Consider the following 13,303-nt stretch of genomic DNA (forward strand, 5'->3'; position numbering starts at 1 on the left):
GGGCAAACTCGATGATCAATGATTGCTGCTTGCTTCGAAAGCAATTGAAAAGTATGTTGTCTCGCTCAAACATCGCTCAAGCACATTTTGTGAAAAGCACACCACCACTACTGTAATAAACAAAACACGAGGTTACACATCAAGTGATGTGGCTGATGGTCTTTCCCCTCTCTTCCTTCTTTGCAGATTAACAACAGCTTAATGTGTTATTCTACTGAGGATTAAAAGCAATAACACATCCCACATGTCACTCTCTCTCTCTCTCTCTCTCTCTCTCTTCTCTCGCTTTCTCGAATAGAGAGCGAGAGAGAAAAACTCAGAGTAAGTGAGAATGACAGAGACAGCTGGAATAGGCACCAGCACGCTTGTGAGGATAAGCGCTTTGGATGATGGATGGATGGATGGATGGATGGATGGATGGATGGATGGATGGATGGATGGATGGATGGATGGATGGATGGATGGATGGATGGATGGATGGATGGATGGATGGATGGATGGATGGATGGATGGATGGATGGATGGATGGATGGATGGATGGATGGATGGATGGATGGATGGATGGATGGATGGATGGATGGATGGATGGATGGATGGATGGATGGATGGATGGATGGATGGATGGAGATGTATATCCATCCATATCGCTCGATACGATATATATGTTCAAATTCTACATACGTATATGGCTACAAAAAGTATGCAGTGCTATTTTTTAGAGCAACACAAAAACATCCAAAACAATTGCACACACCTCAAGCTTAGGCTTAGCTGGCACATGCTTTTTACTCGGCAACGGTTTACATCCGGTGCTTTTGTTTTTCAGGTCCCGCTATCCCCGTGGGAGTCGATGTTCAGGTGGAGAGCTTGGACAGCATCTCGGAAGTTGACATGGTAGGCTAACCTATGCAATACATTGTGCAAATGTAAATCATACAAATACATATGGTCAATGAGTCAAATCCAGATGATTATGATTACACTCTAGTCTTTGGCCACCATAGCGCAATTAATGCTTTGCGGCCATAAATATTAGCACGTTTTTTGTAATGCCGTCAGGACAGAATATTTATTATGTGTTAGCCATTGGTCTTGCTTGCTCTCAACATATCGTTTAGCTGTGTTTGTGTCGTGAAAATCAAGCAGAAGTGAGCGCAATCTGATTGAATCGTTGTCTTGATGCAACTTTCAATTTTGCTAAAGCGCAATCAATGATGTCATGATTCCCATCCACAAATGGAGCCAGCCTGCCTGCATGGCTGCCTGCATGGCTGCCTGCATGGCTGCCTGCATGGCTGCCTGCATGGCTGCCTGCATGGCTGCCTGCATGGCTGCCTGCATGGCTGCCTGCATGGCTGCCTGCATGGCTGCCTGCATGGCTGCCTGCATGGCTGCCTGCATGGCTGCCTGCATGGCTGCCTGCATGGCTGCCTGCATGGCTGCCTGCATGGCTGCCTGCATGGCTGCCTGCATGGCTGCCTGCATGGCTGCCTGCCTGCCTTCCTGCCTTCCTGCCTGCCTGCTTGCCTTGTTTCCAACATTTGCCAAATGGCTTTGGGCCAGCACTGATCAATTTTCTACCTGCTACTATGTGGACTACTTTGCCGCCGCCATCTTCCAACAGGACTTTACCATGACCTTGTACCTGCGACATTATTGGAAAGATGAGCGTCTGTCATTCAGCAGCAGCACCAACAAGAGCATGACATTTGATGGGCGCCTGGTGAAAAAGATCTGGGTGCCTGATGTATTCTTTGTCCACTCCAAGCGATCTTTCATCCATGACACAACCACAGACAACATCATGCTGCGTGTCTTTCCTGACGGCCACGTGCTTTACAGTCTCAGGTGTGCATATCATATCATTGTTCGTATTTGCTACAGTCCTTGCATTTGCTTGATTGAACAGCCATCCCCACGGTCCGCTAAATAGCTAATGAGTGGGTTGCCGCTCATTTGGCTCTGGCCGCTCGTTCGTCGACCAGGTTCGGGTGTCCAATAGCTGCATCTCAGCTGGGACAGCGCTCTCGGCGGGCGACCCTGAGGAGGATAAGCGCTGTTGAAAATGGATGCTCCCTAGCGGCAGGCAGAAAGCAGTGTTGCACTGCTACCTACTCAGCTTGCGGCAGGAAAGAAAGCAGTGTTGTACCGCTCCTGAGCTTGCGGCAGGAAAGAAAGCAGTGTTGCGCCGCTACCGAGCTTGCGGCCGGAAAGAAAGCAGTGTTGCGCCGCTACCGAGCTTGCGGCCGGAAAGAAAGCAGTGTTGCGCCGCTACCGAGCTTGCGGCCGGAAAGAAAGCAGTGTTGCGCCGCTACTGAGCTTGCGGCAGGAAAGAAAGCAGTTTTTTGCGGCAGGAAAGAAAGCAGTGTTGTACTGCTACTGAGCTTGCTCTGATCCTTCTGTTTTGTTTTGTCGCTTGCGTCCGCGTTGGGATCCTGTACGGAGAATTTGTGCCACAATGACGGTTTCAAAGAATGATGGCGACAGTTGTGGTGAAAGTAAATCATGACAAATAATGAACGCGCTGCCTACACCAATGTACATATCGTGATACTGCAATGATTGTCCTCTTGATGTGTCATAGAGTCACAGTGACTGCAGCTTGTAACATGGACTTCAGCCGATTTCCTTTGGATTCTCAGACTTGCTCCTTGGAGTTGGAAAGCTGTGAGTCATTCATCAAATAGTCATCCATCCATCCATCTGCTCATCCATCCATCTGCTCATCCATCCATCCATCCATCCATCCATCCATCCATCCATCCATCCATCCATCCATCCATCCATCCATCCATCCATCCATCCATCCATCCATCCATCCATCCATCCATCCATCTGCTCATCCATCCATCTGCTCATCCATCCATCCATCCATGGGGGGGATTCCCGCTCAGTGGAGGTATGCAAACGCTTGCTTGTCATTTGGCTGAACGTGAGGCGTTGTAAAGAGCTTTAGGCGCAATTCAGTGCGAGTTGACTGGTTAGGTCAAAGCAAATCTACTGGTGCCGTGGAGCTTGTTAGTGAACATCCATCATTGCAAGCTTGGGAAGTCCCACTCCCATGCAAATGAGCTGTATGTGTGTGACAGATGCATACACAGATGAAGACTTGATGCTTTACTGGAAAAGCGGCGACGAATCCCTCAGCACCGACGATCGGATTTCCTTATCGCAGTTTCTCATCCAGAAATTCCACACCACATCTCGCTTGGCTTTCTACAGCAGCACAGGTATGGAGACAATATTCAGCGCTCCAAATGTTGCTTTGCTCTTTTTAGCTTATTTGATAGACAGCAGCAGATGCTGCCAATCGATGGGCAAAATCACAAAAATCACACTACAAAAAGCATTCTAAGGTGTACGGGGTGACGGAGCAAAAGGCCGGAGCCAACGTGTGCTTGCCTTCCTGCATTTTAGAATTACGTGGGTGTGTGTGTGTGTGTGTGTGTGTGTGTGTGTTTTGTCCCTTTTTCCTTCCACACCTGAGCTGTTCCGGCTGTGTCTTTTCAGGCTGGTACAATCGGCTGTACATCAACTTCACGCTGAGACGTCACATCTTCTTCTTCCTGCTGCAGACCTATTTTCCCGCCACATTAATGGTCATGCTATCCTGGGTGTCCTTTTGGATTGACCGCCGCGCTGTGCCAGCCAGAGTTTCCCTGGGTAAAATGCCAGACTTGCCGAGATGACAAAAGCCCGCCATCCCAGCTATTTGGGCACTTCTGCTCGTCTCTCGTGGTCGATTTATTTCGCGATATGTTTTTGTTTTTAGTTCCACAGAAATGACGCTTCAGACTCACATTTGACTCCAGACAAATCTGTATCGGTAATGGATGGAGTCCATTCAAAGCAGATGAAAACGATCCTTTTCGCAATCTTTGCTTTCAAGATGGTGGCAGCCACTTCATTTATGATCAACAAATGACTGGGGGCTCGCTATTCCTGCGACTCTGTTTTTGTAGCTTGATGAGGTCGTAATGTCCCGCCGTGTCTTGCGTCTAGGAATCACCACTGTCCTAACCATGTCCACCATCATCACCGGCGTGAACGCATCGATGCCCCGAGTATCGTACATCAAGGCGGTGGACATTTACCTCTGGGTCAGCTTTGTCTTTGTCTTCTTATCGGTGCTGGAGTATGCTGCCGTCAACTACCTGTCCACTGCCCAGGACCGTCGGGAACGAAAAATGAGAGCGCGGGCGCAATCGCAGGTAACTTTGGCTCTCTCACCTCTGCGTTTGTTTGTTTGTGTGTGTGTTTGTTTGTGTGTGTGTTTGTTTGTGTGTGCGTGTGTTTGTTTGTGTGTGTGTGTGTGTGTGTGTGTTTGTTTGTTTGTTTGTTTGTTTGTTTGTTTGTTTGTTTGTTTGTTTGTTTGCCCGCCGGGTTCCAACCGCCTTCTCCCTTGTTTCCCGACAGTCCCTGCCCTGCACGTGCGGCATTTCCCAGACCCGGACAATGGCAATGTTAGACGGCACCTATAGCGAGGCCGATACCAACAGTCTTGCTGGCTACACAGAAGAGCCCATGGTGCCTGAGGAGGAGCAGGAAGAAATGCATGATGTTTCGGAAAAAACGGATCATATGGTGGTTCATCTGTCAGTGAGCAGCGAGTCCACCACCATCAAGAAGAAGAAGAGCCTGCGTACCCTAAACATCATTCAAAACACGCATGCCATTGACAAATACTCCCGTATGATTTTTCCCGGCTCCTACATTTTCTTCAACCTCATCTATTGGTCTGTCTACTGCTGATCAAATGCACGAATGATTTAGAGCTGCACTCCTAGAAAATACAAGCTTTATTCAAATGTTAAGATTCTGAGCTGATTAAATTTGACTGGGTTGATAATAAGTTCAGGCCTTTTCCACACCTATTATTTTTGAATGCGTCATTAATTTGAGCATTCTTCATGCCAAGTTTTCGAAAATAGAATGCACAGAAGGTACATGGACCGAAAGGGACCTTTGCACGATGACAATTCCATTTCAATGAGAAAACATTTTGAGATTTGATGACGACATTGCAATTTACAAAGAGTCAGTGAATGCAGCTTGGCCGTCCCAGCCCAGGGCAGGGCAGGGCAGGGCAGGGCAGGGCAGGGCAGGGGCGGGCGCGCGGGCGGGCGGGCGCGCGGGCGGGAGAGCGAGCGAGCGCGCGCGCGAGCCAGCGACTTCCTTCCGGTCTGCTCTTCTCCAACTTGACTGACTCCAACCACAACACAGCTGGGTCCATTTGCGCGTCGTTGTCCCCCGATGAGCAAAACACTGTGAGTATTACTCAAGAAGTATCTTTTTTTTTCTTCGTCAACAAATATTCCCTGGCTACATGAAGGAAGGCCTAAACAGGATGAGCGATAGAGCATCGGTACGATGTTCATGGGTCGTTCGTTGTGTTCTTGGGCTGAGCGGCTGCATCCAACCCATGGCCACTCACTCACTCACTCACTCACTCACTCACTCACTTGTTTGGTGGTGGTCGGAAGGGTCGTAGGCGAGCGCTGGCAGGCATCCTCCCCTCGGGGCAGCTGCCGTGTACTTCCGTAGTTTGCCGCCACTACCACCAGAGTGGAATGGGTGATCGTAAAGAAATGCAGGCATCTACTGTGACAAAATGATCCATATCGGTTTGATGACATTTACTTGACATTATTAGCCGAGTCTGGTGCTGTTCCACCCCTGAAGAGGAATTCTCAATAATTCATAACAAGGCGTACAGAGACGTAGTTATTGTTTATTGCCAATAGTTCGTGTGCTATTTTATGTTTTTGTTAAGTGCGTTGTTCCGGTGTAAGTATTGTATTGCATAGTCGAAGTGCTCTGTGAACAAAAAAGTTGTGTTCATTTTGTCTACGGCGAGCGAGGAGGGAGGACGCGAATTGTAACTCCACTTCAATGTAGCTTGCCATTGCATTGCATTGCATGGAATAATAAACGTGAACATAGCAGCTTTGTCTGAGTCACTTTGTGGACTAAGTGTTCGATCTGCATGAATTTGGACTTTTTATTTATAACACACGTCCAAAAATAAAAAAAAAACATCTTCAGGTTTGATCGATGCAACAAAAATGGAAGATCGCATGACAAAGAAGGCTGGGCTCTTCACAAATGAAGCGTTAGCACGCAGCTTTGATTGATTTGGCTCGTAAGAGTTTTCGAGAGCCTAAATACAAGTCTAGTCACTAAAAATGGATGATGGATACCATTTCCACTTGAAGCCACATTTTGGCTCGCAAACACTGCTGATGCCACACCTGGCCGGCCCGGTTTTTATTCAAGAACTCTCCAAAGGCCAGACTCTCTTGGTCCTCCTTGAACAAGAAGAAGATAGTCCGTATGTGAAAGCCGAGTTTGACAGTGTGTTGTTTCTCAGGCCTGAAACCTGAACGGTCATGACTGAGCAGGAGCAGCGCACGTTCACGGAAAGACTGGAAGCGGCACTCTCTTGGATGAAGGCTGTCCAGGAGAGGCTGAGGGCAAACGATAACACCCAAGGGCCCCGCAATGCTCTTGAAGCCAGACTCCGAGAGACCGAGGTGAGAGCCCCCTCGACTTTGCGTATCATTTCAAATCATACACTTGTCATTTTCTTCTTCACTCTCCGTGCCGAGGTAGCGTACGTATCTCCATCCGGAAAGTGCAAAGCGTCTCACGCTTTGCCACACGGCGTTGACTTGTGCAGAGATGTTACTTTCCGGGACCTGTACGTGTTTGCCGCCTGTCTTAAAAAAAGTTTCCAATTTGAAGAAAATTCACCAATCAGAGCACGATGGTCGTGCGAAGATGGAGATGGCGCTGGTCGCAGCGGAGCATCTTCTGGAGACGGGGGAGGAAGGAGTGAAGAGCCACATCCACGCGAAGCTCAAAGAATTAAAAAGTTGTTGGGAGGAAACGTGCACCTACATCATTCACTGCCACAGGTTGGCAATTCTTGCATGCATTTTTATCCCCATTTTCTTGGTCAATTTCTTGAGCCGAGTTAAAGTCTTTCTGCGTGATTATTCTGCTCCATTTATGTATTTACGGTCCATTTTCTTTCGATAGGCTTGTCAAAGGGCTTCACAGTTGACAATTATGCTCAACGTTCCCTGCAAAAGCCCAAACGGGCGGGGTTCAATGTACATATATCAAAGCTTCCTAGTGTCCTCAATGAATTGTCTTAACTTGAACCTTGCGGCTGTTGTTTCACTCGATTCCCAGTCGGATCGAGTGGGTGTGGCTCCATTGGAACGAGTATTTGAAGGCCCTCCGGGAGTTTGAGTCGTGGCTAGCCAAGCAGCAGTGCCACTTGGATGTTGGCGTGCCCTTGCAAGTGGGATTGAAGGAAAAGCTGTGGCAAGCGGACCAACAGAGAGTGGCGCTGAGCGACGTCCACGGCCAGGCAGCTCTGCTCAAGAGGCTGCTGGACGAAGCCGCCGTGCTGCACGACAGAACCCGAGACCCCAGCGTGGACCCCCGAGCTCGGGAGGGACTGCAGCAAGCGTACGACCACCTCAAGGACAAGGTTGAGGTAAAATGTCCGATCGGTGCCGTGACGCATTTCCCTTGATCCAACGAAGGCCAAAGTGTGACTGGCACTATCCTAGGATCGCCTAGCGCTGCTTCAGGGGATGGCCGAGGAGCACCGGACTTACCGAGGCAGTGTTGAGCGCTTTCAGTCATGGCTGCTGTGCAAGACCAAGGAGCTGACGGATCTTCTGGAGAAAGAGGACACGTCAGAGAACAAGATCCAAGCTTTAAAAGTCAGTCTGCAATTGGACTATATATGATGTTAAATGTACGATGAAAACAAATGCTCGACAGCTGGTGTACTAAGATGAACAAAGTGGGCTGCACAAGCTCACGCTTAAGAGGCGGTGGCGGCGGCGGTGGTGGCGGCGGTGGTGGCGGCGGTGGTGGCGGCGGTGGTGGCGCCGATGGTGGCGGCGGTGGTGGCGCCGATGGTGGCGCCGATGGTGGCGCCGATGGTGGCGCCGATGGTGGCGCCGATGGTGGCGCCGATGGTGGCGCCGATGGTGGCGGCGGCTGCTCACTCAATCCTCACTCCTGCTAAAAACGGCAACTCAAATCGCGTCGCCCGAGCGTAATCATACTTGACTGCTTCTCTCCGTTTGTACCTTTGCCTTTTTTAGGCCCTGGACGACATGGTAGCCAGTGAGGAAAAAACTCTGGAGCATATAGAGGCTGCGGCTGAAGGCGTCAGAGTCCAGACGTCCCCCGCTGGAGCGGAGCTGGTTGTAGACGAGGCTGAAGAGCTCAGGCTTGGTTGGCAGAGACTGAGACAAGGCCTGTGTGAGGTTGAGGAGGGTCTGCGCTCCACATTGGACACGCACGGCGACTACACGGCAAGATGCCGGCGACTGCAAGACGACGTGGGAAGCCTCCGGACACGACTCCGGGAGCTCGAGCGGGAACTGGAGGACCCTCGTGGGGCTGAGTTTAGCGAAGAGCAGATGATGGACCAGTGGAGAAGATACACGGTGAGTTTGTCAAAAATGATACCATGGGAAAGCTGAGCAGTCCTGCAATCCTAACGACTTGCCATGTCTGCGTATCTGGGCTTTTTTGTGATTTCTTCTGCATCTCAGCCTGCGGAGACAGGCAGGCAGGCAGGCAGGCAGGCAATGTCATGCGTATTGCTTCCTGGCGTCAGCCCAAAATCAAACTGACACCTGAAAATGCCTTTAGTTTCCAAAAAAATGAAAGCTCTTTTCTGATGAAGTCCACTTCATTTTAGGACGTGAGAGAGGCTCTGGCGGCGGCGGAGGAGTCCCAAGTAGAATGTCTAAAGTCGCAGCTCAAGGAGCTGTTCGGGTTCTCGGAGGACTCCCGTCACATTTCCGACGATGTCCTCGCTGTGGTCAGAGAACATCAGAGGTGGCCGATAACTTGCCTTTCCCGCTTGCTTGCAGCTTTCCTCCTAACGTGTATGTATCTGTATGTTGGACGGGGACCTACAGCGTGAAATGCAAAGCGGCCAAATTGTGCTCTGAGTCAGAGTGCGGCTTGAGAAAAACGCTGGAGGACACCCTGCTTTCCTTTGCGCGCTGGAGAGATATGGTCTCTCAGGTTTTGGAGGCATCTGCTGAGGTCACAGACTTGTCACACATTGTTCTACTGCTCCAGAATATTGAGGTAAAGCACGCATTCTTTTTATGTCACATTGTGCTTCAGTCTTTGAATACGTTTTATTGTTATTATTGTGACTAGAAAGGTCATGTATACGTGTACGTATGTGTGCAATGTGCTCTTTCTTTCTTTCTTTCTTTCTTTCTTTCTTTCTTTCTTTCTTTCTTTCTTTCTTTCTTTCTTTCTTTCTTTCTTTCTTTCTTTCTTTCTTTCTTTCCTTGTCTTTTCTTTCTTTCTTTCTTTCTTTCTTTCTTTCTTTCTTTCTTTCTTTCTTTCTTTCTTTCTTTCTTTCTTTCTTCCCGTCATCTCCACTCAGCGGCTGGTGAAGGACAGTATCCAGCTGCAGGAGCGTTTGAATCAGCTCCAAACGAGGGGGGACCGGCTCCAATCTCTGTTTGATCCCAAACGGTCCGATGCTCTGCGCAGTGAGCTGAGTTCTGCGACGAGGAACAGAGAACTACTGCACGATCAGCTTATACAGAGAAAGGGGAAACTGGAGGTGAGAGAAAAACAAAACAAAAAACAAGTTCTTCTCAAACCTGGATCCAGCGTCACTTCTATTGGCTATCTCCACATTTGATGGAGACGAGAAAAAGTGTTGCCTGGCAAACATCTAGGCAAGCCTAAATGATGAGGAAAAGCGCCATAGGCACGCACGCACGCACACACGCATGCACTAAAGGCCAAAGAAAGCTTGGTCCACTCAGAGCAGGCTGTAACATCTCATCCAAGTCCTTTGACTTTGTCAGGCTTTCATCTCGAGCACAAAGGACTTTGAAGAGGCCTCCGTTGTGATTGGCTCCAAGTTGAGCAGTCTCAGAGATGCAATGATGGCAACCGTTGGGCTCCAGCCTGACATCCTGGCAAAGAAAAGTCAGTCCCAGCAGTTCAGGGTGAGTGAAATGACGTCGTTGATGTATCAACAAAGCTCTCCAGATAGTGACTGCGCCTTTTCCCTCAGGTGATCCAAAAGGAGCTAGAAGACTGCGAAGCCCACATCGCAGCTCTGGAAACGCTCGTATCGTCCTGTCCGAGCAAGCGCTCTCGCTTTGAAAAGCTCTATCGTGACTGGAAATACCTGAACGAGACAACTGAGGTAGGAGCTCCCGCATTGATGAGCCGAAGGGAATTTCCCAAATCCAGCGGCTGTCACTCTTTTCCTCTCTTTCGGGATCCAGCTGGTAACCTCCCGTACGTGTATGCATACATGCACATTTGGAGTTGTTGTTGTTGTTGTTGTTGTTGTTTGCAGGCGAATCTGCACAAGTGTGAGGAGAATATCGCCCATCATGCAGATTTCCACCAGCGTTTCCTAAACCTGGAGAAATGGTTGATTATCGCCAAGCAGAAGCTGGAGTCCTTCAAGAGCCCTACGGGAGAGTGGAGCATCGAAAAGCGCCAGCATGAGGCCCAGGTCTGAGTCTTAACAAAAGGCCAATCAATGCTTCAATCCAATCTTGCAAATGTGCTACCATTATGATCTTTTTTGTGTTGTACAGCATAAACGTCTTTTGTTTCAGCTGCAGCTGTTGTGAAATGCGCAATCGAAATACACTTGCATTATGGTATTGGAGATTTCCTGCGTCATCGTGGTCTGAGTTTCATTTTCCTTCATCTGCCATTGACCGTCCCCAGAAATCACTTGGAGAGTTTCCGGAGAAGGAGATCCAGCTTCACCAGTTGGAGATGCAGGCTCAGACGCTTTTAAAAAGGACCTCGGAGGAAGGGAGAGTCCACATTGAGGGAGATATGACACGCCTTCAGGGTTTATGGTTGGCCTTGTATACCACCAGCCTCAATATTCACAGGTAAAAGCAGACGCAAATACAAGGAGATTCAGGAATGCACAACCAGAGGTTGCTTGGTGCTCCCATTCTGGAAAAGCCCAAAAATGATTGACCTATTTTCTAGTCAAGGAAAACAGCTGCAACTTGGTTTGGTGCGGTCAAATGCCTCCTGACACTTTTGTCTTTGTCAATTTCCATCTCCCCCCCCCCCTTCTAGCCTGGTGAATGTTTCCATAAATAAGACACAATCAACCCTGAGCAAGGAGGTGGACAGCGGATGCTTTGGTCAGACTGAAGACTTGGCCGTACTGCCTGGACTACAGCAGGGTAATCCTCTCAAAGTATCAGGAAAAGGGATGGGCAGCCACACTTTCTGTGCTGGAGATGGAGAGGATTTGTCCATGTTGAGTCAAGCAGGTCAGCAGCAGCAGCAGCAGCAGCAGCAGCAGCAGCAGCAGCAGCAGCCTCGTGCTGAAGACTCTGCAGTGGATACAAATGTTAACAGTGACACAGCAAGCAGAGGAGCACTTTGGCCTGCTAGTGATGAGGAAAGCCCAGAAGAAAAGGCTCTGACCATGAAGAGCCTGGGCCAAGGTGAAGGAGCTTTCGGGCTTTTCACACAGCATCCAGCCAAGCAGCAAGCCAGCACAATGGTATTTGCAATCCAACAGTACAAATAGCAAATTCTTGCATTTTTTGATCACCAGTATACAATGGAATAGTTTTTCCTCTTTTTTCTCTCTGTGTGTGTGTGTGTGTGTGTGTGTGTGTGTGTGTGTGTGTGTGTGTGTGTGTGTACAGATGGATGAAGTGGAGTACAAAAGGACAGAGTTTGAGGCTTGGCTCTGCAAAGAGAATGAGCTGCTTTCAGGGATCCTTAACAGCAAGGGAGCGACACTCAAGGGCAACCAACTCAACATACAACAGGAAACATTAAACGTGAGTTACCAGTGTCTGCATATCTACATTTGCTACTTCGTTAGGGGCTCAAGTGTGCTCAAACAAACTCTGAGATCTTGAGTTGAAACTTTCCTTTGGTTTGAAATATTATTTGGAAAGCCCAAAAAAGCAACAACAATAACTTGGCTGCTGTGTTATTCCTTTTTTTTATGTATGCAGGCCCTGAGGTCAAGGGTAACCTGGGGTCAGGAGCAGTTCCAACTTTTACTTCAAGGGAGTGCAATGAGTAAGAGTGGATCAGGTTCAGCAGCAGACGCAAGTCTAGAAGAACTTCGTTACCGCTGGATGCTCTACAAGTCCAAGCTAAAGGCTGTTGGTGTCCCCCAGGCCAGGCTGGGCTCCAAGGTGACTTGACTTGCCCTTGAGTCGAGTTTTCCATCCGTTAATTAATGATGTGCTGGGTGCAGATCTTGCCACTTTAACATTGAAATGTTCCCCCTTTGCAGAAAATCACCCACAAATTGGGGAAACCTGCCACTGGAGCAACGCTATATAAGGTACCATAAAATATAAGGTACCATAAAACCAAGTCTACATATGGTACCATTGCACGTGCACCACTTCAAAACTAAGCAAGCAATGATTTTTTGATTTTTCTCATCCTATGTGGGCTCTCTCATAGTTTAAATCTTGCTGCGCGCCCCAGGCTTAGCCCCAGGCTTAGCCCCAGGCTTAGCCCCAGGCTTAGCCCCAGGCTTAGCCCCAGGCTTAGCCCCAGGCTTAGCCCCAGGTTTAGCCCCAGGTTTAAGCTAACTCTGGACCTGGGTTGTTGTATTTCATGCTATATCATGTGGAGAGAAGTGTGTTGGTAAAAGTCCTTGAGATTTCCTTCTTGAAGACAGACACGTACGTAACTGTCCAATTCTGCCTGCTCCTCCCTATTGCTGTTTCAGAAACCTGGCTTGCTGCAGCGGGTGTGTCGACTGGCTCTTCCTCTCTGGCTCCTCTTCCTGGCTTTACTGCTGCTGGCCTTTCTCCTGCCCCTCGTGGACAAAGGCGACAGCTGCTCCATCTACAACAACTTTGCAAGATCTTTCAGTGTTATGCTGCGCTACTCTGGACCACCGCCTACATAGACACAACCCTTCGCACTTTCACATTCTTGTCTCACAGCTCCAGTTCCAAGAGATCCAAAACCATATTTCAATGAACATTTGAAAAGCATATTATGTTCCCTATTTACACACATACGTATCAGCCAAATGCCTTATACAGTTGCTACTTAGCCAACAATAAAGTTGCTAATGTTAACCATATAAAATAAAATACTGTTTAATCCTCATTTTAATCTCATTCTTATTTTGTCTGTGGGGTTTTTTTCTTGCACAAAGCATGACCTTGAAAAAGAATTAAGAACCTATATTCAAATCTCAAAAGCTTCTATTTTGCTCTATGAACTTCGATTGTGCACATATTAGTTGTTCAAATGT

The 13,303-nt window shown here is 48.5% G+C and overlaps 2 protein-coding genes across 7 annotated transcripts in view; both read left to right on the plus strand.

Annotated features, from left to right (window-relative positions):
- gabrr2a (gamma-aminobutyric acid type A receptor subunit rho2a) overlaps window positions 1–4,852 on the plus strand; it is a 17,233-nt gene extending 12,381 nt beyond the window's left edge. For all 4 annotated transcript variants that reach the window (XM_049741093.1, XM_049741096.2, XM_049741095.2 and 1 more), the window contains 7 exons: window positions 827–894; window positions 1,625–1,848; window positions 2,585–2,667; window positions 3,090–3,230; window positions 3,511–3,663; window positions 4,003–4,211; window positions 4,417–4,852. In XM_049741093.1, coding sequence (XP_049597050.1) covers window positions 827–894; window positions 1,625–1,848; window positions 2,585–2,667; window positions 3,090–3,230; window positions 3,511–3,663; window positions 4,003–4,211; window positions 4,417–4,752 — 1,214 coding nt within the window. In that variant the 3' untranslated portion in view covers window positions 4,753–4,852. The remainder of the gene's footprint in view (window positions 1–826; window positions 895–1,624; window positions 1,849–2,584; window positions 2,668–3,089; window positions 3,231–3,510; window positions 3,664–4,002; window positions 4,212–4,416) is intronic.
- A 249-nt stretch (window positions 4,853–5,101) lies between these two features.
- On the plus strand, window positions 5,102–13,155 carry syne3 (spectrin repeat containing, nuclear envelope family member 3). 3 transcript variants are annotated; one of them, XM_049741075.1, is made up of 19 exons: window positions 5,102–5,267; window positions 6,371–6,533; window positions 6,745–6,917; window positions 7,198–7,507; window positions 7,584–7,739; window positions 8,130–8,477; window positions 8,735–8,874; window positions 8,958–9,132; window positions 9,443–9,625; window positions 9,876–10,019; window positions 10,088–10,222; window positions 10,379–10,540; window positions 10,762–10,934; window positions 11,131–11,240; window positions 11,328–11,566; window positions 11,715–11,852; window positions 12,033–12,218; window positions 12,320–12,370; window positions 12,767–13,155. In XM_049741075.1, exons 2-19 carry the CDS (start codon window positions 6,390–6,392, stop codon window positions 12,947–12,949), a joined length of 3,150 nt encoding a protein of 1,049 aa, XP_049597032.1. In that variant the 5' UTR covers window positions 5,102–5,267; window positions 6,371–6,389; the 3' UTR covers window positions 12,950–13,155. The 3 variants fall into 3 exon arrangements, with proteins under 3 accessions (XP_049597032.1, XP_049597033.1, XP_049597031.1); XM_049741076.1 differs by having other exon boundaries at window positions 11,331–11,566; XM_049741074.1 differs by having other exon boundaries at window positions 11,131–11,566.
- Window positions 13,156–13,303: the final 148 nt, after the last annotated feature.

This window comes from Syngnathus scovelli, chromosome 14 (genome assembly GCF_024217435.2).
Source record: "Syngnathus scovelli strain Florida chromosome 14, RoL_Ssco_1.2, whole genome shotgun sequence".
Taxonomy (NCBI): domain Eukaryota; kingdom Metazoa; phylum Chordata; class Actinopteri; order Syngnathiformes; family Syngnathidae; genus Syngnathus; species Syngnathus scovelli.

Coding starts and splice junctions, on each gene's coding strand:
- syne3 (XM_049741074.1), top strand. CDS start 6,390: ATGACTGAGCAGGAGCAGCGCACGTTCACGGAAAGACTGGAAGCGGCA. Junction 9,133..9,442: donor TACTGCTCCAGAATATTGAG/GTAAAGCACGCA, acceptor ATCTCCACTCAG/CGGCTGGTGAAGGACAGTAT. Junction 10,935..11,130: donor ACCAGCCTCAATATTCACAG/GTAAAAGCAGAC, acceptor CCCCCCTTCTAG/CCTGGTGAATGTTTCCATAA.